This window comes from Pongo abelii, chromosome 7 (assembly GCF_028885655.2).
Source record: "Pongo abelii isolate AG06213 chromosome 7, NHGRI_mPonAbe1-v2.0_pri, whole genome shotgun sequence".
Classification (NCBI taxonomy): domain Eukaryota; kingdom Metazoa; phylum Chordata; class Mammalia; order Primates; family Hominidae; genus Pongo; species Pongo abelii.
In genome coordinates this window covers 35,426,284-35,452,943 of record NC_071992.2, presented here as the reverse complement: position 1 = coordinate 35,452,943, position 26,660 = coordinate 35,426,284, and the positions used below count along the sequence as shown (strand labels likewise).

Below are 26,660 nucleotides of genomic sequence, written 5' to 3'. Positions count from 1 at the left end.
AGTATGAGGAAGACTGAAACAAATAAGGCTAGACTGAAACACTTTATTTTAATAGTTTTTTCTTTTTTCTTTTTGAAACAGAGTAGCTCATTCCGTCGCCCAGGTTGGAGTGCAGTGGCACAATCACAGCTCACTGCAGCTGCATCCTCGACTTCTCAAACTCCAGTGATTCTCCCACCTCAGCCACCAGAGTAGCTGGGACCGCAGGTGCGCACCACCAGGCCCAGCTAATTTTTGTATTTTTTTTACACGTGGCTTCACCATGTTGCCCAGGATGGTCTCAAACTCTTGAGCTCAAGCAATCCACCCGCCTCAGCCTCCCGACGTTTTGAGATTATAGGAGTGAGTCTGGACTGAAACACTTTGAATGTCACACTCTAGTTTACAGAACTTTATTCTGTAAACACTGGAGACCAACAAACGTTATTAAGCAAAGAAATGTTCAGATTTACATTTTACAAAGATAATTGTGACTAGAATGGATGGACTTGAGAGTGAAATCAGAACACTGTTTCTTTCAATAGCCGCATGAGAATTTGAGGGGTGGGGAAGACAAGGCACGTTAAAATGAAAATTTCTCAGTCCACCCTTTATTGAATCAGAATCTCTGGGCTCAAGGCCTGGGAATCTGCATGTTGCATCTGAAACGTAGGAGTGATTCTTGTAGGCTCTGAAGTCTGAGCTATAGACTAGAATCAGAATGGCCAGTTAGGAAGCTTTTGCAATTATCCAATTAAGAAATGAAATGTCCTGGGTGCCATGGCTCATGCCTATAATCCCAGCAATCTGGGAGGCTCAGGCGGGAGGATCACTTGAATCCAGGAGTTCGAGACCAGCCTCAGCAACATAGTGAGACCACTCATCTATACAAAACAATTAAAAAGTAGCTGGGCTTGGTGGCAGGCACCTGTGGTCCCAGTTTCTTGGGAGGCTAAGGTGGCAGGACTGCTTGGGCCCAGAAGTTGGAGGCTGCAGTGAGCTATGATTGCATCGCAGCACTCCAGCTGAGTGACAGAGCAAGACTCTAACTCAAAAAAGAAAAAGAGGGCCGGGCGCGGTGGCTCACGCCTATAATCCCAGCACTTTGGGAGGCTGAAGCAGGAGGATCACTTGAGGCCAGGAGTTCGAGAACAGCCTGTCCAACATGGCGAAACCCCGTCGCTATTAAAAATACAAAAATTATCTGGGCATGGTGGTGAGCGTCTGTAATCCCAGCTACTCCGGAGGCTGAGGCAGGAGAATCACCTGAACCCGAGAGAGGAGGTTGCAGTGAGCTGAGATCGCGCCGCTGCACTCCAGCCTGGGCGATAGAGGGAGACTCTGTCTCCAAATACATAAGTAAATAAATAACAGATCTGTAGGCGGAAAACAATGTGGCAGTAATTGTTCCTTTGCCTTGGTGTCCCTGAGCAAAAGGCGGGCCCCCACCCCGGGGCATCGCACGTCGCGGCTCCATTCTCTGCAGACCGGAGTCTCCCCAGGCCTGGGAAGACGAAGTGGGAGGCGTCCACCGTGCGAAGATCCTCCCGGCTTCCAGGGAAGGGAGGCTGGGCCTGCAAATAATAGCCGGGGGCAGGAGAAAGGCTCCGATTGGTCGGAGGGAGGGTGACGAACAAGGGGCGGAGTTTTCCTGGGGGCTGGTGGGGGAAGTAAAAGGGAGGGGGTGTGCACCACCGGGTGTCAGTTTCGGAACCCCAGCCAGCTCAGCTCTGCGCCGCTGAACCCGATCCGTGCCTCCGGCAAAGGTTTTTCCCTCCTCCCCGGGCCGAGGGCTTCTGCCGCCCGGGCACCCCCGCCCCGCGGCGCCCCACATTCCCCCAGCCCGGGGCCCTTGGCGCGTGCGCTCCGTGCGGCTGTGCTCCGCGGGACTTTGTTTGTTTCCTACTCGTCCCTCTTTGTTGGGCTGAACACCAGCCTCGTCAAAGCCCCCCACTCCAGAGGGAGTTCGGCTTCTCCGGCAGGGCGGCTGCAGCGCGCTGTCCCGACCCCGCCTGCGGCCCCTCACGCCGCTAGTGCTCCCACCCCGCCTTCCTGGCACCCCGCCTGCGTCCGTTCGCCCGAGGAAGCCAGCCGCGACTTCATTGATGCACCCATTCCAGTGGTGTAACGGTGAGTCCCCGGGGCGAGGGGCCGAGCCTACGTGGGGCTGGTAGGAGCCGCGGCGCGGGGCGCTAGGTCGGACAGCAGCGCTCTGGTCCTCTCTCGGGAACCAAGTTTTTCCTGAAATGGGACGGTCGAGAAGGCGTCCTGGCGCCCCACTCTGCTCTGCACAGCGCGGAATTTGAAACTACCCAGGTTTCACTCCAGGGCCTGGAAGGGACCTCCGGACCGGCGGCGGGCCGGGGGCGTGGGAGCCGAGGGGTTCCCGGCCTTTGTGTGGCGGCCCGGCTCTTCTACCCCCTTCCCCTGCCTTTGTGCGCTCAAACTCTGTTCTTTGTTGTGGTTGTTGGAGGAGAATTAAATCCGCACTCGGGCTGGGATCTCCTAGAGGGAGCTCAAGTTCCCGGCCTGAAACTTTGCAGGCTATTGTAAATATGTATACCATGCAGCGTGCGGAACGGGGCGCGGGGGTGACTTCCTCTGGCTTTGTTGGTTTCCCACGGGCTGCTGGCGTGGCTTGGTGCCTGTGGAAGACTGGATTAAAGAGTCGCTTTCGGCCAGGCGCGGTGGCTCACGCCTGTAATCCCAGCACTTTGGGAGGCCGAGGCGGGCGGATCACCTGAAGTCGGGAGTTCGAGACCAGCCTAACCAACATGGAGAAACTCCATCTCTACTAAAAATACAAAATTAGCCGGGAGTGGTGGCGCATGCCTGTAAGCCTAGCTACTTGGGAGGCTGAGGCAGGAGAATCGCTTGAACCCGGGAGGCGGAGGTTGCAGTGAGCCGAGATCGTGCCATTACACTCCAACCTGGGCAACAAGAGTGAAACTCCATCTAAAAAAAATCAATTTTCCTGAGTTGATAAACCCTTGCAGAGAGCTCCGTGCCCGGCTGTCCCTGGGGTGCGAGGCTGGCCTGGCGGGAGCCGTGCTTTCTGGCCCCAAGGCCAGATTGGGGTGTCTGCTCCTGAGCCCAAGTGAAGGCCACACCTCCAGACGCGACAACCCCTCCCCCCATTTCTCCCCAGGCCTGGATGATGCTTCTAAGTTAGTTCATTTCACCTGAGGCTTTTTGGAGAGTCAGGTGATACTGGGTTAGGCTGGCGTCTGATTCCTCAGCAAGCTACCTGAAAGGTGTTTCTGAGCGGGACACTTCAAAACCTTGGATACTAATCGCCCCCCACCCCACCCCCTCCAGTCCTCCTGGGGTCCTAGTCTTGACCGCGTTGTTCCGATGCTTGGAGAGTTTCTGGGAGAGAGAGATGGGAAGCAGCTGGCCTTATCTCTCAGTATGGCAAGCGAGCTAGTTACAGGGGGAAAAAATCATTCTTGAGAGTAGACTCCTGCCAGATCTTGGATTAATTATGTCAAGAGGCTTTGTTTTAAGGCAGGGTTTGGGTAGCATGTGTACCCCACGTCCCCCCACCCCGCCTTCCTCCTTTTGCTGGTCGGATCTCATTTCCTGAAAATGAACCAAGCCGTGTGTGATGGGCGGTTTTGTGGGAGAGGGGGCAGAGGATGGGGGTTGAGGAAGGCCCTTGCACCCTAGCATCTGGGAAAGATTCCCGTTGGCTGGGAAAGAGAAGCAGTTCCCAGATCCCCTGGTCTTTCTTGGCCAGCCCTTGTCTGACGTCATTCCTGCTTCCAGCCTGCCAGATGAGATGAGACATTCTGATGTCAATGCTTTCATAGGTTGGCCGAGACAATGGAACAGAGACTTAGGGAGAAATGAGGCAGCTGTCAGTAACACTGCCCCTTCTGGGCAGCCCCCTTTCATGTCAGATTTTAGACTTGCTGCCTTCTTTTTTTTTTTTTGAGACTGAGTTTCTGAGTTTTGCTCTTGTCCAGGCTGGAGTGCAATGGTGCGATCCCGGCTCACCACAATCTCCGCCTCCCGGGTTCAAGCGGTTCTCCTGCCTCAGCTTCCCAAGTACCTGGGATTACAGGCATGTGCTACCACAGCTGGCTAATTTTGTATTTTTAGTGGAGAGGGGGTTTCTCCATGTTGTTCAGACTGGTCTTGAACTTTTGACCTCAGGTGATCTGCCTGCCTCGGCCTCCCAAAGTGCTGGGATTACAGGCGTGAGCCACCGAGCCCAGCCTACTTTAATTTTTTTTTTTTTTTTGAGAGAGGGTCTCACTCCAACAACCATGCTGGAGTGCAGTGGCGTGATCAGGGCTCACTGCAGCCTCCAACTCCCAGGCTCAAGGGATCCTCCTGCCTCAGCCTTCCAGCATAGCTGGAACCATAGATGTGTGCAACCATACCTGGCTACTGGCTAATTTTTAATTAATTAATCTACTTTTTAGGGATAGGGTTTCACTACATTGCCTATGCTGGTCTTGAACTCCTGGGCTCAAGCAGTCCTCCCACCACAGACTCTCAAAATGCTGGAATTACATGCAGGAGCCACCTTGTCTGGCCCTCTTTGCACTTCTCAGAAAAGTGACAGAGATCCTGTCCTTTGACTCCAGTGAAGAAGCAACCCCTCCCTCACCCCTTCAGAAACTACTTGGAGCCCCTCTTTCCTGGGGCTGGTATTCTCTGTCCTTACACAGTTTTAAAGAAAAACTTACTACAGTGTCAGCTTTTGACCAGTAGACTATTTTGCCATTTCTTTAATAGTAACACAAGCAAATGAACCATCTCCTCTTGACTATGCTCTTCCCGCCGACCTCTTTATCACGTGAAATACCAAGCTCGCTGATTCAATCAGTGGGAGATAAAGGGGAAGCCTTTATCAGGCAGGATAAGATGGTGGGGATAAACTGATCAGAGGACTTGCGGGGACCATCGTGCTTGTGGAGTGCACAGATATCCTCTGTAATAGCTCTGACCAGGTTCTGCAAGTTCCCAGAACCGGAAACCAAAGGAGGTTTCAGCTCATAAAAGGTGCCTGGAAGAACTAAGGAAACGGGGGGTTAGACCCTCTTGTAACATCAAATACTGCTGAGGAAGGAGGTGAGAAAACAGCTGGGAGCACCAGGTCTTGTTGGAAGGGAAGTCCTGAGCCCCTTTTCCAGCATAGACTGAAGTTTGTCACTCTAGCCAGTCTGCCATGATGTCCTCATGGAAAATTGTTCTTCTTTGACCCACAGAAAGTAAATATTTGGGTGGGGAGTGGTGGTGAAAACCACTTTCTCTCTAACCCCTACTGGAGCCTAGACACAAGGGACTTCCTGTTGGGCACAGCAAAGTTTAGTAGCTAATTATTTCTTTCATTTCAACTTAATCAAAAAGTCTTGCACAACAAGAACTTTTACTTTCTGTTTTCCCACAATGTGTAGGTCAGTGCATAAAGCAAGCCCTCAATAATACTTGCTGGTTGACTGGTGATCCATTAGCGGAGGGCAGTTTCTGGGCAATTTTCCCAAACATCAGTCCTGCTGCTTTGAAGTGGGCGGTTTTGCCAAGGGGACCAAGTTATTTTAAGAAAATGGGGAATTATTTATCTATTAACTAGTTATTGAGAACAAGCCAAACTCTAGGCTAGGCCGGACACTGGAGAATATACAAAAGTCCAAGTTGGAGTCAGCAAACCTAGGAGGGTTCAGGCTTTTTTTTTTTTCTTTTTTTCTTGAGACGGAGTCTCTCACTGTTGCCCAAGCTGGGGCACAGTGGCACGATCTCAGCTCACTGCAGCCTCTGCCTCCCGGGTTCAACCAATTCTCCTGCCTCGGCCTTCTGAGTAGCTGGGACTACAGGTGTGCAGCACCATGCCCAAGTTTTTGTTTTGTTTTGTTTAGAGACGGGAGTCTCTCTCTGTTGCCCAGGCTAGAGTGCAGTGGCGCAATCTCGGCTCACTGCAACCTCCACTTCCCAGGTTGAAGCAATTCTCCTGCCTCAGCCTCCCAAGTAGCTGGGATTACGGGTGCCAGACACCACACCCAGCTAATTTTTGTATTTTAGTAGAGATGGGGTTTCACCATGTTAGCCAGGTTGGTCTTGAACTCCCAACCTCAGGTGATCTGCCCACCTCAGACTCCCAAAGTGTTGGGATTACAGGCGTGAGCCACTGCGCCTGGCCTGAGCCTCACTTTCTATGGTGAAAATCTTTGTGTCTTTTTTTCCTATGTGGTAAGATCATCTAATATTTTTTTTTCTTTTCTTTTTTTTTTTATTTTTTTTATTTTGAGACCAGGTCTTACTCTGTGGCCCATGCTAAGTGCATTGGTGCAATCGTGGCTCACTGCAGCCTTGACCTCTCAGACTCAAGTGATTCTCCCATCTCAGCCTCCCGAGTAGCTGGGATTATAGGCACTTACCGCCACACCCAGCTAATTTATCATTATTATTATTTGTAGAGGTGGGGTCTTACTATGTTGCCTGGGTTAGTCTTGAACTTCTGGCCTCAAGTGGTCCTCCTGCCTCAGCCTCCCAAAGTGCTGGAGTTACAGTGTGAGCCACCACACCCAGCCTGTGCTTTCTTTTAATAGTACTTATCATATAATCAATGCTTAATGCACATTTGAGTTAAAGTAACTTAATGCTAGGAACGATGTAAGACAGTTAACTGAGTAAGCAGGGGCCAGAACAAATGATGGAGGTCAGGAGTGCTGTAGAATTCAAGGAAGAGAGGTTATTGGACTATCACAGGCTTGATGGGCCTCAGAGAGAGCGTTTCAGGCAGGGAAAGCTGTGTAAACAAAGACAGGGAAGCAGGCAAGGACGAGGTTGTACAAGAAATAGTGAAAAAGACTGGCCCACATGGGGTAGTATTGGAGAACTTTTAAGTAGGAAGTTGTGAAGGGACAGGGTGAATGTTTTAGGAGAACTTGAAGCCAGTCATGAGTTTGTAAAATACAAGATTAAAACTATTAGGAGGGGGCGGGGCACAGTGGCTCATGCACTGTAATCCCAGCACTTTCTTGGGAGGCCAAGATGGGTGGATCACTTGAGGTCAGGTGTTCAAGACCAGCCTGTCCAACATGGTGAAACCCAGTCTCTACTAGAAATACAAAAATTAGCCAGGCGTGGTGGTGTACACCTATAGTCCTAGCAGGAAGCTGAGGTAGAAGGCTCGCTTGAACCCAGGAGGCAGAGGTTGCAGTGAGACAAGATAGTGCCACTGCGCTCTAGCCTAGGTGACACAGCGCAAGACTCTGTCTAAAAAAAAATTAAAAAAAAAAAAGGCAACTAGGAGGATGTGTCAGGCGTGTGGGGTAAATGAGAGAAGGAAGTAGAAACAGGGATGACATCAACTAGGAAACAGTAGGAGGTGATGAGTGTTTACAATAGGGCTGTGGCAGTAGAATTGGGCACAGCCTGAAAGAGGTTTGAATGGAGGTTCGTTATATAGTCATCAGTAAGGGATGAAGAGGACTGATGTCCAAGTTGACTTCAAGTCTTTCAAGCCACCTTCTGCTGAGTTGTGGTGGCACTGGTCATTAGCGTATAGAATTCTGTGGCATGTGAATGCATCCTGGCTCCTAACCAAGATGTCAGGAAAATGCCTAGAACCCAAGGCCTGGGTACAGAGAACCCTTTGGAGCTGGGCTTTCCTAGCTATTTGACTGTGGGCGAGTTACTAAATGATTGAGTCTTTTTCCCATTGGTGGGGGAAGTAACCTTTACTGTGGCAGTACAAAGATTAAATTGATAGCATGAGAATGTGCTTAGGATGTAGCAGGTGAACAGCAAATTCCAGCTCTCCCTTTCATCAAGGACTCCCCTCCCCTCTTTCCCTTTCCCTTCTGCGATCCTCAGCCATTTGCCTTTTTTTTTTTTTTTTTTTTAAGATGGAGTCTTGCTCTGTCTCCAAGGCTGGAGTACAGTGGCACGATGTCAGCTCACTTGCAACCTCCACCTCCCAGGTTCAAGTGATTCTCCTGCCTCAACCTCCTGAGTAGCTGGGATTACAGATGTGTGCAACCACGCCCAGCTAATTTTTTAATAGAGATGGAGTTTCACCATGTTGGCCAGGCTGATCTCGAACTCCTGACCTCAAGCCATCCACCCGCCTCGGGCTCCCAAAGTACTGGGATTACAGGCATGAGACACCATGCCTGGTCAAGCCATTTGACTTTCTACTGGGCTGCTCTTTCCAGCTACAGCTTGGCTATCACAATTCTAGGTGTCTCTGAGAGAGATGACCCCCCCAACCCCCCGCAAAAAAAAAAAGGAAAAAAAGAACCTGCCGGGTGCAGTGGCTCATGCCTATAGTCCCAGCACTTTGTGGGGCTGAGGCAGGAGGATCTCATTGAGGCCAGGAGTTGGAGGCTACAGTGAGGCATGTTTACACCACTGCACTCCAGCCTGCAGGGACAGAGTGAGACCTTGTCTCCAAAAACAAACAAGCAAAGTTCCTTTTCCAGCAGATCTCTTTGTTTCTTTGCTCAGAACCTGGTCACATACCCACCTGAACACCAAATACTGGCAAGGGGGGAAGGGAGAGGTGACTATCATGATGAGTAGGCCAGTCAGTATTTATCCCTGAGTCCTGTGAGAAGGGATGCGTCTAGTGGCTGGCCAGTGCTTTTCAAACTGAATGTGCAGGGGAATCACCTGAGGAGCTTGTTAAAACGTAGGTCCTGGCTAGGTGCTGTGGCTCATGCCTGTAATCCCAGCACCATGGGAGGCCAAAGTGGGTGGATCGTGTGAGGTCAAGAGTTCGAGACCAGCCTGGGCAACATGGTGAAACCCCACCTCTACTAAAAATTCAAAAATTATCCGGGCATGGTGGCGTGCGCCTATAATCCCAGCTACTCGGGAGGCTGAGGCAGGAGAACCGCTTGAACCTGGGAGGTGGGGTTTGCAGTGAGCCAAGATCACGCCACTGCCCTCCAGCCTGGGCAACGGAGCAAGACTCTGTTTCAAAAAAACAAAAAAAACAGTGTAGGTCCTGATTCAGTTAGGCCGGGATGGACCCAAGTGTATATGTTTCTAAAAAGCTCCCAGAGGATGCTGCTGCCATTGGGACCACACATTGAGGCTTTGAGGAGAAAGAGGGAAGGTGACCACAGTAAGGGAAGTTGCAACCTCCTCCCCACCCCCATCGCCACTTTCTGGAATGCTGGCCCAGGACTTGGAGTGAACAATTTCTATTCTAGTCCTGGCACAGCTTGTCTTCTGGAGCAGGTGGCTTAATAATGACAAATGACCTTTGCAATTGTCCTTTGCAATTTACAAAGCATATTTTCTTACGCGCTCATTTTCAGTCCTCTCTCTATTTTGCTTGTTTTCATATAACAAAGTGAAGCTTAGAGGTAATTTCTTAAAGGTCATATGGCTAGCTAGGGATGGGGGAGTTGGAACCTAAATAATATTTTCTCAGCTAAGGCAATATGGGCTCCTACCTAATGGAATTAAGTTCTCCAGTTTCTGCCCATTGCCTAAATTCTTTTTTTTTTTTTTTTTTTAATTTTTAAAAAAAGAGATTGGGTCTCACGCTGTCACCCAGGCTGGTGTGCAGTGGTGTAATCACCTCTCATTGCAGCCTTGTACTCCTGGGCTCAAGTGATCCTCCCACCTCAGCCTCCTGAGTAGCTGGGACTACATGGTAGTACATGCGCTACCATGCCCAGCTAATTTTTCTATTTTTTTTTTAGGGATGGGGTCTTGTATGTTGGCCAGGCTGGTCTTGAACTCTTGGCCTCGAGATCACCTGCCTCAGCCTCTCCAAAGTACTGGGATTATAGGCGTGAGCCACCACACCCAGCTTGCCTGAATTTATTATCCCTTAGATGGGGATATTGTTTTAAGTATTTTGGATAGTATTCAATTTTGTAGATCAGATTTACTCAAGATTACATAGCTAGTAAGTGTTAGAACTAGGATATAAAACTGGAGCCACTGAATCTGAGGCTTAGGTGGCCAGAGCCTGCCAGTTATTTCTATCCTGCTGACACAGTGCTGTCAGCCCAGCAGTAAATTTCCAACCCTAATGATTTTTTTTCTCTCCCTTTGCAGGGTGTTTCTGTGGCCTGGGACTGGTTAGCACCAACAAGTCCTGCTCGATGCCACCCATCAGTTTCCAAGACCTTCCGCTCAACATCTATATGGTCATCTTCGGCACAGGCATCTTTGTCTTCATGCTCAGCCTTATCTTCTGCTGCTATTTTATCAGGTGCGTGGATCCCTGGCTGACCGGGTGGGAGTCCAGCAGGAGGGAGGAGACCAGGGCTGTGGGGTAAACTGAGAGAGGGTCCCACAGCAGAGTCACCAGTCTTATACTGGAGCCACCACTTTGAGGGCATGGCTGAGCCTGCCCTTCTCTAGGCCCCTGAGGGTCTGGTGTTTCTATTTACATTAGCCTATCAAGTTGTTCCTGAGCATATAAGGTCATCACGGGTTGGACTGCATCCCATCTCCTCGCCAGTTATTCTAAGGTTGCCTAGAATTACTGTGTGACTGAGTAATAAAGTTAGTGGTCCCTTCTTTGTCTGTCTGTCTCTATTCCTACTCATGCCCTTTGGGTGGTCGGGAACAGGTGGGCATCAGTTATGCCAGTGACATGTTCCTTTGCCCTCCTGGGACCTCTTGTCAGCCCTCCAGATACTAATATTAGGAAGCAAGCCGGTGTCTAGAGAGCTACTTGGTTTTTGTTTTGTTTTGTTTTTTTTTGAGATGCTCAGGCTGGAGTGCAGTAGTGCAATCTCAGCTTACTGCAACCTCCACCTCCTAGGTTCAAGCAATTCTCCTGCCTCAGCCTCCCAAGTAGCTGGGATTATAGGCGCATGCCACCATGCCTGGCTAGTTTTTGTATTTTTAGTAGAGATGGGGTTTCACCATGTTGACCAGGATGGTCTTGAACTCCTGAGCCAAGTGATCCACCCACCTCAGCCTCCCAAAGTGCTAGGATTACAGGCATGAGCCACCACACCCAGCCAGAGCTACTTGTTTATTCTGCCTTATAAGCTCTTATTTTTGAGAGTGGAAAAAAACAAAACCAAAACAAACCTAAAAAACTGTCATTTATTCTTAATTGCTTAGGGATCCAAGAGAAGACCTGGAGTTTGTCAGGGCTCGCCACACTCCAGGAATGCTTTCTCCATCTCTTGCTGAAGGACATGGGAACTGGTGGCTGTTTTCTTTTGACTTTTTCTTTCTTTTTTTTTGAGACGGTGTCTCACTTCATCACCCAGGCTGGAGTGCAGTGGCACAGCCTTGGCTCACTGCAACCCCTGCCTCCTAGGTTAAAGCAATTCTCCTGCCTCAGCCTCCCTAATAGCTGGAATTACGGGTGCATGCCTAGCTAATTTTTATTTTTGTATTTTTAGTAGAGACGGGGTTTTGCCATGTTGGCCAGGCAGGTCTCAAACTCCTGACCTCAAGTCATCCACCCGCCTCGGCCTCCCAAAGTGCTGGGATTACAGGCATGAGCCCTCGTGCTCGGCCTCTGGTGGCTGTTTTCTATAAAAAATTTTGAGCATGACTGGTATTTAGAATGGGAATCAAAGTAGTAGTGTTTCTGACTGGGGTTTACTGTTGGCATTGACAATTCCTCATTGTATGGGACTGTTCTGTACATTGGAGAATATTGAACATCCCTGGCCAGTAGGGCATGCTAGTAGTCTTTAGGGCCATTGTGGCCATTAGCTGTCTCCCCCGCCACCCACACATTACCAAATGCTTGGGTAGACATCAGCTGGGGTCTGGGCTGGTGACTGATCAAATAATTTAAGAAGATTAAATTAAGATTAAAGAAAAGGCTTTGCTGGCTTTATTCCTAAGATGCCCTTCTGGGTTTGAGTGCTTTGCTGGAAGGCAGCTACAAGAGAGGCAGGTACTAGTCCATCTTCCCCAAGGCTGGAAGAGCTCTGTCTAAGAAGGGGAAGTGCCCTCAGGCACATCTCCCCACCACTCCCAGGTGCTACCTTGGACCTGTTCTTTCTCAGAACTTTTCACAACAGGTCCCTGAAACTAGAATTTTCCACATAAAAATCTATGCAGAGGAGATACTGGTTTATCTTCCCTCTTGTACAGTTGGGTCTGAAGATTGCATCTAACCGTTAAGCGGTGGTGAGGGTAGATTTCTGGTATCTCTCCTCTCTTCCTGTCTCCTCCCCTTTCCTGAAGCCTGTTTCTTTCCTTGAATTCTCCCTGACCACCAAACCTGCCCACTCCCGCACCCCCGTGTTAAGCAATTCACACTTCAATCCTGGAGACAGGGATGAAGATATACCAAATACCAAAGATTTCTTTATGATGAGGCTGAGAGGGGTTTGTAAAACCAACTCTTCTTGGTCCCTTTCCTCCCTGCTCCCCCTGCCCACCACACACACACAGAGGCATACACATGCCAAGCGGCAAAGGGCTTCAGGAGACCATCTAGGCCGGACAACATGGCCCTTGCCTGTAATTGTAGCACTTTGGGAGGTCAAGGCAGGAGAGTCGCTTGAGTCCAGGAGTTTGAAACCAGCCTGGGGAACAAAACTCCATCTCTACAAAAATGACCTAAAGAAAAATACTCTAGGCTAGGAAATGGGTGACCAGGGTTCATTTCCTAAATCAACCAATAGTAGGTGTGACCTTAGGTTTTCTTTTCTTTTTTTTTTTTTTTTTTTTTTTGAGACAGGGTCTTGCTCTGTTGCTGAGGCTGGAGTGCAGTTGTAAGATCTCGGCCCACTGCAACTTCCACCTCCTGGGCCCAAGCCATCCTCCCAACTCAGTCTCCTGAGTACAGGCGTGTGCCACCATGCCTGACTAATTTTTTAATTTTTTGCGGATAATTTTTATATTTTTTGTAGTGATGAGGTTTCACCATGTCACCCAAGGTGGTCTCAAACTCATGAGTTCAAGCCATCTGCCTGCCTCAGCCTCCCAAAGTGCTGGGATTACAGGCGTGAGCCACTGTGCCCGGCCTTTAGCCACTCTTTACCAAGCGCTTTTCATAGGCCAGGCGTTGTGGTCACCATTTGAAAAACCATTTAGCTCACTTAATCCTCAGTATCGGTATTAGCCCACTTTATAAATGAGGAACTTCATGCTCAGACAGTTTAGGATCTGCCCAAGGTGATACATAGAGGAAGATACAGAGGTGGACAAGTCTGGTAGCAATGAGCTAGGGTCTCGCCGAGTCCTTCCAAGTGTTTGCCTTTTGAGTCATATTCCTTGAAGTAGAGGAGCCGCTATAGGCTCCACGACCACCCCCTTGCAGGTCAGCATCAGTTCTTGCAGAAGGACAAGCTGTAGAGCTGTGGATGGCTGATTTCTTTTTCTTTGGCTGTAGTCAAAGAACAGAACAGGGCCGGGCGTGGTGGCTCATGCCTGTAATCCCAGCAGTTTGGGAGGCTGAGGCAGGTGGATCACCTGAGGTCAGGAGTTCGAGACTGGCCTGACCAATATGGTGAAACCCTGTCTCTACTAAAAATACAAAAATTAGCCAGGTGCCGTGGCAGGCACCTGTAATCCCAGCTACTTGGGAGGCTGAGGCAGGAGAATCACTTGAACCCAGGAGATGGAGGTTGCAGTGAGCTAAGATCATGCCATTGCACTCCAGCCTGGGCAACAAGAGTGAAACTCCGTCTCAAAAAAAAAAAAAAAAACACATAAAACAGAACAGTAACCACATGATGCTAAAAGCTGACCCCACTGTGGTGCTACTGAGCACCACCTTTTCCTTCAGTAATCTGCTCCTTCGTCACCCTGCCCTGGTCTGTAGCCTGCCTGAAGCCTGCTGACCCTGGAGTTTCACAGTCTCAGAGGCCCACTGGTACGTGGTAGCCTGTGAATGTCTATATATAGAAAGACACACAGGCGCAGAAAGCCACCACTTCCTCTCCCTGCTTCTCGGTTTCCTCCTCAGCCAAAATAGGCCCCACTGCTCCCGACCTGGTGAGCTCAGCAGCCAAGGCCAGCGCCTCGCTCATTCTTCCCCCTCTCTCAGAGCTGACCTCTGCCCTACATAGGAATGGAGGGGCCGGGGAAGTACAAATAGGCAGGAAGGGAAACATTATTTTCAGGACCTGGCTGCATTGTTTGTTCTAAAAGGGAAAAGAGGAAAGGGAGAGCCCACTGGCAGTGGCTAGAAATGGTGTCATTGAAATCGGGGTATTTTTAGTTGCTGCGTTCACCCAACAGCTGAGAAGGCCACCTGTCCAGACTGGTTGGTACTAGGTCCCCAGCTGGGATTGCCCAGGGTTTTTGCTTTTTGCTCTGTTTTCCTTGCAAGCTTTTCGGCCACATTTCATCATGATCTCATCCTTTCTGAGCTGAAATCTATATACAGGATGAGGGGGCAGCTCTGAAGCCCTTCCCTGTTCTGAGTTTTGGAGGATCCCTGGGCAAAACCACTAAAGGATCCAGCCAGACAAGAGGCATGATGGGTGGGGAAGTGGTACTCTAGGTGCCCGGGGTACAGAAAACAGAAAAAGACAGCATCTACTGCATAAGTATAGCCACGTTGCAGGTGAGACATTGGTGCCTCAAAGATGCATAGCAGTCACTCATTCCCCAGACAGTTAAAAACACAGGCTTTTCACCACTTCCTTATTTACTCTACACGTACCTCATAACAGAGCAACAGTGTCTTTCTCCCTCAAGGCCGCTGTGAACTCCCTGTCCATGGGAACACTTCCTTCCCACTTGTGCTGAACCCAGTGTCAGTCAAGCAACAGTAGCCACCTAAGCGCTGGGTATGTCCTGCCCTGCTCATTTGGAAATTGGGACAGAGACACATGTGTATGTACAAAGACCTTTTCTGGACCAAGGAGCTCTCTGCAAAGTGAAGGATGAGACAGTGGGAGCCTTGGTTAGGCCTTTAGCCCAGCCCTGCCTTAAGCAGAAAGGATATTGTGGGGGAGAGGGGGGAGGGGAGGGGACGGTGGATGTGCTGCCCCAGCGCCCAAGCCCGTGGCATGAGTCCACTTGGACTGGAGTTCTCAAGAGGCTCCAGGAACATGAACCTCGCCAGGTCACCTGACTTTCCATCAGGAACAATGGAGGAGGCTGGCAGCCTGATCTTATCTGCCCTGCACTGTGCTGCGGGCCTGGCTGTGCCCCCGTCTTCTGCCTCTTCCATTACCCAGGAAGCAGCTTCAGCTTCTCACCCCACCCCCTTCCACTGGGGCTGTTTGTGATTGGAGCCTCCCTTTTATTGACTTGGGTCAGTCATCCATCTATCCACTCATTTGTTTATTTATTTTAATTATTTATTTAAAAAAATTTTTTTTGACAGTCTCACTCAGTTGTCCAGCCTGGAGTGCAGTGGGGGCAGTCCTAGCTCATTGTAACCTCTGAACTCTTGGGCTCAAGTGACCCTTCTGCCTCAGACCCCCCCAAGTAGCCAGGACTACAGACATGCACCATCATACCTGGCTAATTTTCTTTTATTTATTTTTGAAGAGACAAGTTCTCACTGTGTCACCCAGGCTGGTCTCAAACTCCTGGCCTCAAGCAATCCACCTGAGTTGGCATTATTCTTTATTTCTGTTTTCAACCATTTAAGAATAAAAACCACTCAGCCTGTGGACCCTGCAAAAACAAGTAGTGAGCTGGATTTGGTCCTCAGACTGAAGTTTCCTGCTTCTCCTGGCTTGCTGGGTTTCTGTGTTTCCTTCCGAATAACCCAGGACTGTGTTAAGAAGTGATCACCAGGAAAAGCTCCATAAGGTTCCCCCATAGCACACATACAGGAGGCATTCTTTTTTTTTTTTTTTTGAGACAGGGTCTTGCTGTGTCACCCAGGCTGGAGTGCAGTGGTGCGATCTCTGCTAACTGCAACCTTCGCCTCCTGGGTTCAAGTGATTCTTATGCCTCAGCCTTCTGAGTAGCTGGGACTACAGGTGCATGCCACCATGCTGTGTGAATTGCCCTGTGAATTTTTGTACATTTTGTAGAGATGGGGTTTTGCCATATTGCCCAGGCTGGTCTGAAACTCCTGAGCTCAAGCAGTCTGCCCACCTCGGCCTCCCAAAATGCTGGGATTACAGGCATGAGCCATCCCACCCAACCCACATACAGGAGGCATTCTAAAGCTACCTGCAGAGTTCAGCATGTAATATCCTCCACCCCTGAAAATAATTGGCACAAAATCCAGTGTATAATTATGGTCTCGGCCATTTGCACAACAAGCCATTCAGAGTTGTAAACTTAATAAAAGGTAAGGTGTGTCCCAGGACCAGATCATATTCTCAGGACTGTGATGTATTCCACCTGATTAGGGGAACAGACCACATTATATGGTAAAGAGCTTGGACTCTGTCATCACAGATTCAAATCCAGACTTTGCTACCAATTAGCTCTGTGATGTTTAGGCAAATAAGTACGCTTCTTTGAGCTTCATTTTTCTTTTTCTTTTTATTTTTTTTGAGACAGAGTTTCGCTCTTGTTGCCCAGGCTGGAGTGCAATGGTGCAATCTCGGCTTACTACAACCTCCGTCTCCCGGGTTCAATCGATTCTCCTGCCTCAGTCACCCGAGTAGCTGGGATTATAGGCGTGCACCGCCACACCGGCTCATTTTGTATTTTTAGTAGTGACGGGGTTTCACCATGTTGGCCAGGCTGGTCTTGAACTTAAGTGATCCACCTGCCTCGGCCTCCCAAAGTGCTGGGATTACAGGCATGAGCCACCACACCCAGCCAGGCTTTATTTTTCTTATCTATAAAAGCGAAGGTATCTCACTCTTAGAGTTTGGAATAATTAAGAACATATATGAATATGTTAAGTGTCCGAGTGACATATAGCAAGTACTTCATAACCATTATATTATGCTATTGCCATTAGTAATGGCATGCCATGTTTTGGCTATTGAGAGTCAGCCCGTATGCAGGCCACCAGCTTAAAATGAAAAGAAGAAAACAAAGGAGGCATCGTCTGTGTTGTCTGGCACAGTGAAGGGAACAGTATGCTTTGGTTCCAGAATACTTATGTTCTCCGGGTGGAAAATTCCCCAGGGTCAACAGAGGCTTGTTCTGCTATCCTGGCTTAACAGAAATAACCCTTTTATGCATATCTGTCTAACTTCTGCAAACTCAGTAAACACAGTGTTGATTTCTATATAGTTTGGTGACTGAAGGAATTTGCCGACCAGAAAAAGGCAGGGTGAGTGAATGAGCTATTTGGGGATGCTGTGCTGGAGGGTCCCCCAATCTGTGTATGAGACCTGGTGGTGAATTTTGAGGCTGTCAGACCTGAGTAAGAGTCTTAGTCCTTCATCAACCCTTGTTGGCCTGCATAGGTCCAAAGTATGCCCTGTGGTGTGTATGGGACAAGCACCCCTCCCTGCCCTCGGAAGAATGCCCAAGCAGCCAGCCAGCCTGTCCTGCTTTGAATTATTCCATTTAACCTGCTTTCTCTAATTTTTTTCTCTTTCTCCCAGCAAACTCCGGAACCAGGCACAGAGTGAGCGATACGGATATAAGGAGGTAAAGTGCTGCGTGTTTCCCAGAAGCTTCCTTCTCTGCCTGACCTGATAGGAGGAGGCAAGGAGGGCAGGCTCAGGTTCTCCTGGGCAGGAATCCCCCTGGCCTCACCTCTGGGTCTCCCTGAGGCTAAACCCCTTCAGTGTCTGAAGTCTGACTTGCCCCAGGCAGTCCAGGGGACTCCCTTCATTGGTTGATACTACCTGGCTGGCCCCAGTGGTTGGTTCTTCTTTGGACATCATGCCTCCTCTTTCTTTTCAGGTGGTGCTTAAAGGTGATGCCAAAAAGTTACAATTATATGGGGTAAGTGTGCCAGGAGAGTGTGCAGGAGGGCCCCAGCAGGTGAGGCAGACAGCACCTTGCTCCAGTTCTCTACCTGGATGCTTTTCAGAAAACTGCTTAGTCCATGCCTTCATACCTCCTTTGGCCAAACAATAGAGACACATCTCAGCAAGTAATTAATATGTGGAATTGATTACATCTGGAACAGCCTCAGGCAGAAGACATGAAGGGATCACAGAAGGGTTTAGATAAGTAGTGCCCCACAGCCCCAGGAATCCCACAATACATAATTTTTACCAGGAGGATAGTCATACCCTTTCATGCCATAGACAGAATTCAGTTAACTTTCCCTGTGTTCAGCCCCTACATCCTGGTTGTTACCATAGAAAATGAGGTCCTTTTACTTTTGTGTATACCCCATCTTAACAGACTAGATCTGACTAGTGTGTTCATTCCTGTGGCTCTGCCATTTCTCTCCCACCCCACTCCCACCCATACACCAATTCCTTGAGTCCCCTCAACTCTGACTTGAGGAATTAGTTATATCCTATTCCTTTCCTACCTATGCCTCTAAGGTCACCTAACCCATTTCCCAAGGCTCCTGTTCATGACCACAGACACTCCTACTCAGAGCATGTTTGTGGTTGTCTGGGAGCAGAGAGGATCACGGTTCCACTAAACATGAGACTGCCTAGACATGGCCTCATTTTGTCTATTATGCCTCTGCAAGTGCTGATGTTTCCCAAGCCTTTCTCTCAGAGAATAATTCAACTGAGATCAAGGGAGTTAATATGTAGGGATGTGGGAAGTCTGGATTTAAAGAATGTAACTGGGCCGGGTGCGGTGGCTCACACCTGTAATCCCAGCATTTTGGGAGGCTGAGGTGGGTGGCTCACCTGAGGTCAGGAGTTCAAGACCAGCCTGACCAACATGGTGAAACCCCATCTATACAAAAAATACAAAATTAGCTGGGTGTGGTGGCACATGCCTGTAATCCCAGCTACTTGGGAGGCTGAGGCAGGAAAATTGCTTGAATCTGGGAGGTGGAGGTTGCAGTGAGCCGAGATTGCACCATTGCACTCCAGCCTGGGCAACAAGAGTGAAACTCCATCTCAAAAAAAAAAAATACATAACTGATCACATATACCATCCCCTCATCCTTACCTCTGGTTGGTATTAAGTGCCATATCACCAAATGTATTGGGCAAGAAAGGATTGAAAACCATTCTTCTAGGACAGTACTTTCCAGTGCAGTGGAAACTTCTGTGATAATAGGAGTGTTCTATATCCACACCATTCAATATGGAAACCATTAGCACCATATGGCTGTTGAGCACTTGAAATGTGGTGAGTGTAACTGAGGGACTGAATTTATAATTTCATCTAATTTTGGTTAATTTAAATTTAAACAGCCACATATGGTTAATGACTACCATGCCATCAATACAGTTTTGTAAAGGATGGCTAAAAAGTTTCTCTGCCTGGTAGAATAGACTAGGCTAGAGCTTAGTTTTCTTGTCTGGGGATGAATGAGTGAGATGGTTCCCCAGTTCCTCACACACCTGCTCTTTTCTCTCTGTAGCAGACCTGCGCAGTCTGTCTGGAAGACTTCAAGGGGAAGGATGAGTTAGGCGTGCTCCCGTGCCAACACGCCTTTCACCGCAAGTACGTGGGAATGTGTCCAGGGTGCCCGTCGAAGGAGAAATAATCAGGGAGCATCTTCTGGAAACTTCCAGTCTCTGCCACTTTCTATTTGCCCCTTGTTAGTGATGCCCCAGGCCCTATGTGAACACCGAGCAAAGCCCAGAGGGATTAGGTTGGGACAGGGATAGGGATATTCTTTTTTTTTTTTTTTTTTTTTGAGATGGAGTTTTGCTCTTGTTGCCTAGGCTGGAGTTCAATGGCGCGATCTCAGCTCACTGCAACCTCTGCCTCCCAGGTTCAAGCAATTCTCCTGCCTCAGCCTCCCAAGTAGCTGGGATTACAAGTGTCCACCACCATGCCTGGCTAATTTTTGTATTTTTAGTATAGGTGGGGTTCACCATGTTGGCCAGGCTGGTCTCGAACTCCTGACCTCAGGTGATCCACCTGCCTCAGCCTCCCAAAGTGCTGGGATTACAGGTGTGAGCCACCACGGGATATTCTTGTTTTGAGAGACAACTGGAGCAGTGTGGTCTGTCTTGTTAGAGATTACCGTTCCTCATTTGTTCTCAGGTGTCTGGTGAAATGGCTGGAAGTTCGCTGTGTCTGCCCCATGTGTAACAAGCCCATTGCTGGTCCCTCAGAGGCCACGCAGAACATTGGGATTCTATTGGATGAGCTGGTGTGAGTGCTGCCACTACACCGAGACCTGGAGAAGACCTCTTGCCTCATGGATGTCTGGTCCCTCTGCACAGCTCCAACCAACAGGACTGTAGGGTGATGATGATCACTTTCCCAGTGATGAGAAGGGTGGTCTAGGGCTGGGCTTCCACCCTCAGTGCAAGACCAGTGCCAGATGTGCCCCCACTTCCTGCCTCCTGAAGCCTTCTTCCCTGCTACTCCATGCTGGTGGCCTCACCCATCAAGACCACTGTCTCCTGGTACTGGACTATCTACCTGCCTTGTCCCTGTTCTGGGGGAAGGTGTCCACCCCGATCAAGAACATGGAGAAAGTCCTCTTTCAAGGCTCCCCTTAGGAGGATGAGCTGCCGTGACCCAGAAGGGATGAGATGGGCTCTTACCTCTCTACAACCTTCCCTCCCCTTCCCACTCCTTCCAGAGTAAGGTTAGAAGGGAAGGAAGGAAAGATCAAGGAACCAAGCGCCTCCGCGGGAGGCGAGGGAGGCTCTGTATGAAACAGAAGAGCAGGGACATAAAGGAAAATGTCAGTGTTTACATGGGACCTATGGAAACAAAGGCTGGCCGGTGCCAGCTGACTCCAGGGTAAGAGGGCCCTTCCCCTGCCAGGACCCACGGTGCTATCCATTCAATCTCTTCCTCAGTTAATCTCGGAGCTTCCTATTCCATGTTGAGGTTTGCGGGCCCCTCTAGAGGAGGGCTAGTTCTATACTTAAATTGATTCCCAGGGGCCTTTTTTTTTTTTTTTTTTTTTTTTTAATCAAAAGGGGTGTGGGGATGGGGGTGTCTACGGTTAAGCAACAGATACCTCCTTCCCTTTGTAAATAGTATTTTTATACTTCATCCTCACCTCTCAGGCTTTAGATACAAAATCCCCAGAATGGAAGGGGGTGGGGATTTTCTGTTCCTCCCTGGAGTGGGTAAGAGTGGGAGAAAGTTACGTATTTAAAGAAAAATAAATTTAATAACAAGTTTCTCTAACCTAGTTTTGCTTGTGGTTGTGGCTGCCTGGCCCTTTTCTGCCAACAGAGGGAAAAAATTCTCAAACTGCTTCTTCTCACTTTCCCATACCCAAATCAAACACACACGCGCACACACACACACGTTCCTGATCCTTTTTACATTTCTTTACTTTTATCTTTTTGAGGCAGGGTCTCACTCTGTCATCAAGGCTGGAGCATAGTGGCATGATCACAGATCACTGCAACTTCCCTGGCTCAAGTGATTCTCCCACCTAACCTCCCAATTAGCTGGGACCACAGGCATGTGCCACAATGCCTGGCTAATTTTCTAAAATTTTTTGTAGAGACTAGATCTCCCGATGTTGCCCAGGCTGGTCTTTAACTCCTTGGCTCAAGCAATCCTCCCACCTCAGCCACCACAGTGCTAGGATTACAGATGTGAGCCACTGCGCTCAGCCTAAAAGTTCCTAATCCTTAGGAACAAAAATCGATCTTAGGTGATTACCTGAACAATATATGTTAGGATTAACACCAAGGTACATTAAGACCTTGCTAAACCAGGCTCCGTCTGATTTCTAGCATATTTTTAAAGGAAGTGGATGTTTTCAATCACAGCATTCCATCAACTAAGACTTGAAACTAAGAATTCTACTTGTAATTCAAGCAATTGTCAGTGCCCTTAACACAACTAGTCACAACTAAAAAGGTCTACCTTTTAGTTATACCATGGAGGTTGCTACCATAGAGGCTTTGATCTCTCTTTTTTTGTTTGTTTGTTTGTTTTGTGGTGACAGAGTCTCGGGAGTGCAGTGGTGCAATCCCGGTTCACTGCAGCCTCCACCTCCTGGCTTCAAGTGATTCTCCTGCCTTAGCCTCACGAATAGCTGGGACTACAGGCATGTGCTACCACACCCAGCTAATTTTTTGTGTATTTAGTAGAGACAGGGTTTTACCGTGTTGGCCAGGCTGGTGCTGAACTTCTGGCATCAAGTGATCCACCTGCCTCAGCCTCCCAAAGTGCTGGGATTACAGGCGTGAGCCACCGTGCCCACCCCCTTGGTTTTTTATTTTATTTTTTTTGAGACAAGGTTTCACTCTGTCACCCAGTGTCACTGGAGTGCAGTGGCACAATCATGGTTCACTGTGGCCTCAAACTCCTGGGCTCAAGCCATCCTCCCACCTCAACCTCCAAGCAGCTAGGAACACAGGCACACACCACCATGCCCAGCTGGGTTTTGTATTTTTTGTAAAGATGGGGTCTCACTATGTTGCCCAGGCTGGCCTCAAACTCCTGGGCTCAAGTGATCTGCCCACCTCAGCCTCCCAAAGTGTTAGGATTACAGGGGTGAGCCACTGTGCCCAGGCCTCTTATTTTTTCTTAGCTGGTAGCTACAATTGCTGATGATTGCTGCCACCTCTAGCAATGTTGCATGGTGATGCTTTATGGTCCTGTGTGCACTCAGACCTTGCATCCATGCCCTCCAGCTTTGTTCTGTCCATGTCCCAAGGAAGCATTGAGTCAGTAGGGGGCATGCAAAGTGCATTAAGAGTGTTGGGAATGGCCTGTAATACCAGCACTTGGGGAGGCCAAGGCAAGGCAGATCACTTGAGATCAGGAGTTTGAGACCAGCCTAGCCAACATGGCAAAACCATGTCTCTACTAAAAATAGGAAAATTAGCTGGGCATGGTGGTGCACCCCTGTAACCCCAGCTACTTGGGAGGCTGAGGCACGAGAATCGCTTGAACCTGAGAGGCGGAGGTTGCACTGAGCCAAGATTGCACCACTGCACTCCAGCCTCAGCCACAGTGAGACTCTCTGTCAAAAAAAAGTAAAAATGTTGGAAATGATTTTTGTGACCATAATAAGCATGGAGCAGCTGGGCCTATACTGCCCCTATGTGTTGAACACAGAAAGAGCGTTTGCTGAATAAGTATACTGTTCTGGTGTCATAGGTAAGCAGGAGATGCCCATGCACCCAGAGGTGCCAGGCCCCACGGGTAGGTGCGATGCCTTCTCACCCCTGTGGTTGTGCCATGGAGGCTGTCAGCACAGTGTGTGCTCATGCTGGGCAGCCCCAGGGTGCAGCTGGGGCACCTGGCAGTCCTGGTGCAGTTGTTGATACCTGTCTTGATGGAGTTCTTTGCCCAAGGGTACACCTGTTCTTACCACCTATTTTTCCCTCACAGAGAGGTAACCCCTGCTCTTCCTTGAAGCCACCAGCTCCAGCTTGCTGCTGCCAACCCTATGGAGCCTGATCCTTTCTTTGTTGGGGGTACCGCATCATCTCCCAGCAACCCTGAGCTTGCTTTAATGTGGGAAATAAAATGTGTTTCCTAAGCAAAACACAGAGCCTTCCCTCCAGCTCCTGCTGCAGGCTCATGGTAGATGCATTGCTGGGATCAGATGGGGAAAGCATGATCAGTAGGTTGGCTTCAACTTTCCTGCCTCAACCATCTCCCCTTCCTCTTAAGGAAAATTTATTGGTGTTGAATTCATCAGATTAGCATAATTCTGATTGAATTTTATTTTTCTTTTTTGTGAGACAGTCTTACCATGTCACGCAGGCTGGAGTGTAGTGGTGCGATCTTGGCTCACTGCAACCCCCACCTCCCAGGTTCAAGTGATTCTCCTGCCTCAGCCTCCTGAGTAGCTAGGATTCCATGCCCGGCTAATTTTTGCGTTTTTAGTAGACACGGGGTTTCACCATTTTGGCCAGGCAGGTCTCTAACTCCTGAACCTCAGGTGATCTGCCCACCTCAGCCTCCCAAAGTGCTGGGATTACAGTCATAAGCCACCATGCCCAGCCAATTTTGATTAAAATATTAGCACTAAATTGTCTGTGTTCACAAATTTGAAAATCAATGTCCTGAAGTCAAGAGGACAGGGGAAAAACTTCCTTGTATTATTTCTAGTGCTTCCATACAGTTAGGTAGAATGCCATGACGGAGCACTGAGAAGGGAAAACTGGATATTGTTTAGCTGATCAGATATGACTTGGCAGCAGCTGAAAACAAGTTAAATAATCATGAATCAACTTGTAGTCATTAGTGTGGTCTTGTGACTCAGTTCAGTGTTTCTAAAGAACTTACTACCTGGGCCAGGTGCTGAGATAGGATAGCTCCTGCCTCATAAAACAGTGTAAGCAGTGTATTTTAGGTGAGCAGGCTTGTATGGCAGAGAGACCATTAGCACCACTGCTGTGAAAACTGCAAGGGTACCTGCCGGGATATGACATCTGAGTCTCGAGAGCAGTGTGGGCAAACTCACATAGGATTAACAGCCTGTTGGGTACCAGAGAATGCAAACTGTAGAGAATAAAGTTGAGGTCGGCAAAGGCTGGAGAAGAGAAGTCTTGGGTGGGGCCAGACACCTGGGACTTGATAGAGTGAGAATTCTGAAGTTTCTTTAGGTTGGGCTTTTTAAAAATTTGGGCACCACTGGGCCAGGTGCAGTGGCTTAGGCCTGTAGTCCCAGCACTTTAGGAGGCCGAGGTGAGTGGATCATGAGGTCAGGGGTTCGAGACCAGCCTAGCCAACATGGCAAAACCCTGTCTCTACTTAAAATACAAAAAATTAGTTAGGCGTGGTGGCAGGCGCCTGTAATCCCAATTACTCAGGAGGCTGAGGCAGGAGAATCGCTTGAATCTGGGAGGCGGAGGTTGCAGTGATTCAAATTCGCACCATTGCACTCTAGCCTGGGAGACAGAGTGAGGCTCTGTCTCAAAAAGAAACAAAAAATTTGGGCACCATTTGGGAGCTAAGCACATAATTTTCCTCTCTGTTCATGAAATGACCATGGGTAGCTACAGTGTATTTAGCTCTGTTCTCATTACTGAAGGATAATTTGTACCCTAAATGTGTTTCAATGGGTGAAAAACTGGGCCGAGCGTGGTGGCTCACGCCTGTAATCCCAGCACTTTGGGAGGCTGAGGCAGGTAGATCACTTGAGGTCAGAAGTTTGAGACTAGCCTGCCAAATGGTGAAACCCTATCTCTACTAAAAATAAAAAATTAGCCAGACATGGTGGCGGGTGCATGTAATCCCAGCTACTGGGGAGGCTGACGCAGGAGAATCGCTTGAACCCGGGAAGCAGAGGTTCCAGTGAGCCAAGATTGCACCACTCTTTGCAGTCTCAAAATAAATAAATAAATAAAAAGGTAAAAAACTGAAGAAAGCTGGGTGATAATCATAGGTACCAGAATTCCAACTTCAATGATCTTATCTGTGGCAAACAAACACCAATCAGTCAAAGATAATAAGCATTTACCCACCAAGTTGTTTCACAAAAAGCATTTCCTGCTTCCCCCTGCCCTGCCCCCACTGCCATATATATCCCTCTGAGTTTCGGATTAGGAAAGAATGTTGGGAAAAGCAATGGCTTACTTGTGACTACACAGATAATAAGCATCAGAGTCAAGGCACAAACCCAGGTTGTATGGATCTAAGTTCAATATTGGCTTTGCTGCCCCATGTAGCTTCAGAAGCAGATTGCTCTCTGCAAAGATAAGAAAGCGGCAGGTGCTATTAATGCCTGGACTGATGCAATCCGGGAAGACAAAAACCCCAGAAAATTGTCAAGTGATTTGTGTGCTTGTCATTATCTAGGGCCATGGGATGTGAGTTTTCTTTTTATACTATTTGTACGTGTTTTGGGGGTACATGTGATATCTGTTGCATGTACAGAATGTGTAATGATCAAGCCAGGGTATTTAGGGTATCCATCACCTCGAGTATTTACCACTTCAATGTATGGAAACATTTCAAGTCCTCTCTTCTAGCTATTTTGAAATATACAATATATTGTTGCTAACTTGAATCATCCTACTCTCCTGTGGAATATTAGGACTTATTCCTTCTGTCTAACTACATGTTTCCCTCCATTAATCAACCTCTCTTTACACTCCCCACACATACCCTTCCCAGCCTCTGGTATCTATCATTCTACTCTCTACTTCCATGAGATTTTTTTTTTTTTTTTTTTTGAGATGGAGTCTCGCTTCGTCGCCCAGGGTGGAGTGCAGTGGCGCAATCTTGGCTCACTGCAAGCTCTGCCTCCTGGGTTCACACCATTCTCCTGCCTCAGCCTCCCAAGTAGCTGAGACTACAGGCACCCGCCACCACGCCCGGCTAATTTTTTGTAATTTTAGCAGAGACAGGGTTTCACCGTGTTAGCCAGGGTGGTCTTGATCGCCTGACCTCGTGATCCGCCCGTCTTGGCCTCCCAAAGTGCTGGGATTATAGGCGTGAGCCACCGCATCCGGCTGTTCGTTGTTTTTTATAACTCCACAGTGGATTACTTCTTTTAAAGAAATCTATGTTTGATTGTTTTTTTTTTTTTTTTTTTTTTTGAGATGGAGTTTCGTTCTTGTTGCCCAGCTGGAGTGCAATGGTGCGGTCTCTGCTCACTGCAACCTCCGCCTCCTGGGTTCAAGCGATTCTCCTGCCCTAGCCTCCCAAGTAGCTGGGATTACAGGCACCCACAGCCACACTGAGCTAATAAGGAATCTATGTTGAAGCAGCATTTATGAAATGAGTAATTGGAGCGTGGATGAGAATATGAAAACTCCTGACTGATAGACTGAAACAATGGGTCTCTTCAAGGACTGTGCCCTCCCATTCCTCCTTATTCCCTCCCATCAGTTTTTTGGTTTTGTTTTTGTTTAAAGACAGGG

General features: G+C 48.6%; 1 protein-coding gene across 1 annotated transcript; it reads left to right on the top strand.

Annotated features, from left to right (window-relative positions):
* The first annotated feature begins 1,667 nt into the window (after positions 1-1,667).
* On the top strand, positions 1,668-25,950 carry RNF122 (ring finger protein 122). The gene is made up of 6 exons (XM_002818986.6): positions 1,668-2,109; positions 10,009-10,165; positions 17,361-17,406; positions 17,665-17,706; positions 19,268-19,350; positions 19,900-25,950. The coding sequence occupies exons 1-6, from the start codon at positions 2,085-2,087 to the stop codon at positions 20,012-20,014; spliced, it is 468 nt and encodes a 155-aa protein (XP_002819032.1). The 5' UTR covers positions 1,668-2,084; the 3' UTR covers positions 20,015-25,950.
* The last annotated feature ends 710 nt before the right edge of the window (positions 25,951-26,660 follow it).

Coding starts and splice junctions, on each gene's coding strand:
- RNF122 (XM_002818986.6), top strand. CDS start 2,085: ATGCACCCATTCCAGTGGTGTAACG. Junction 17,407..17,664: donor AGCGATACGGATATAAGGAG/GTAAAGTGCTGC, acceptor CTTTCTTTTCAG/GTGGTGCTTAAAGGTGATGC. Junction 17,707..19,267: donor AAAAGTTACAATTATATGGG/GTAAGTGTGCCA, acceptor TTCTCTCTGTAG/CAGACCTGCGCAGTCTGTCT.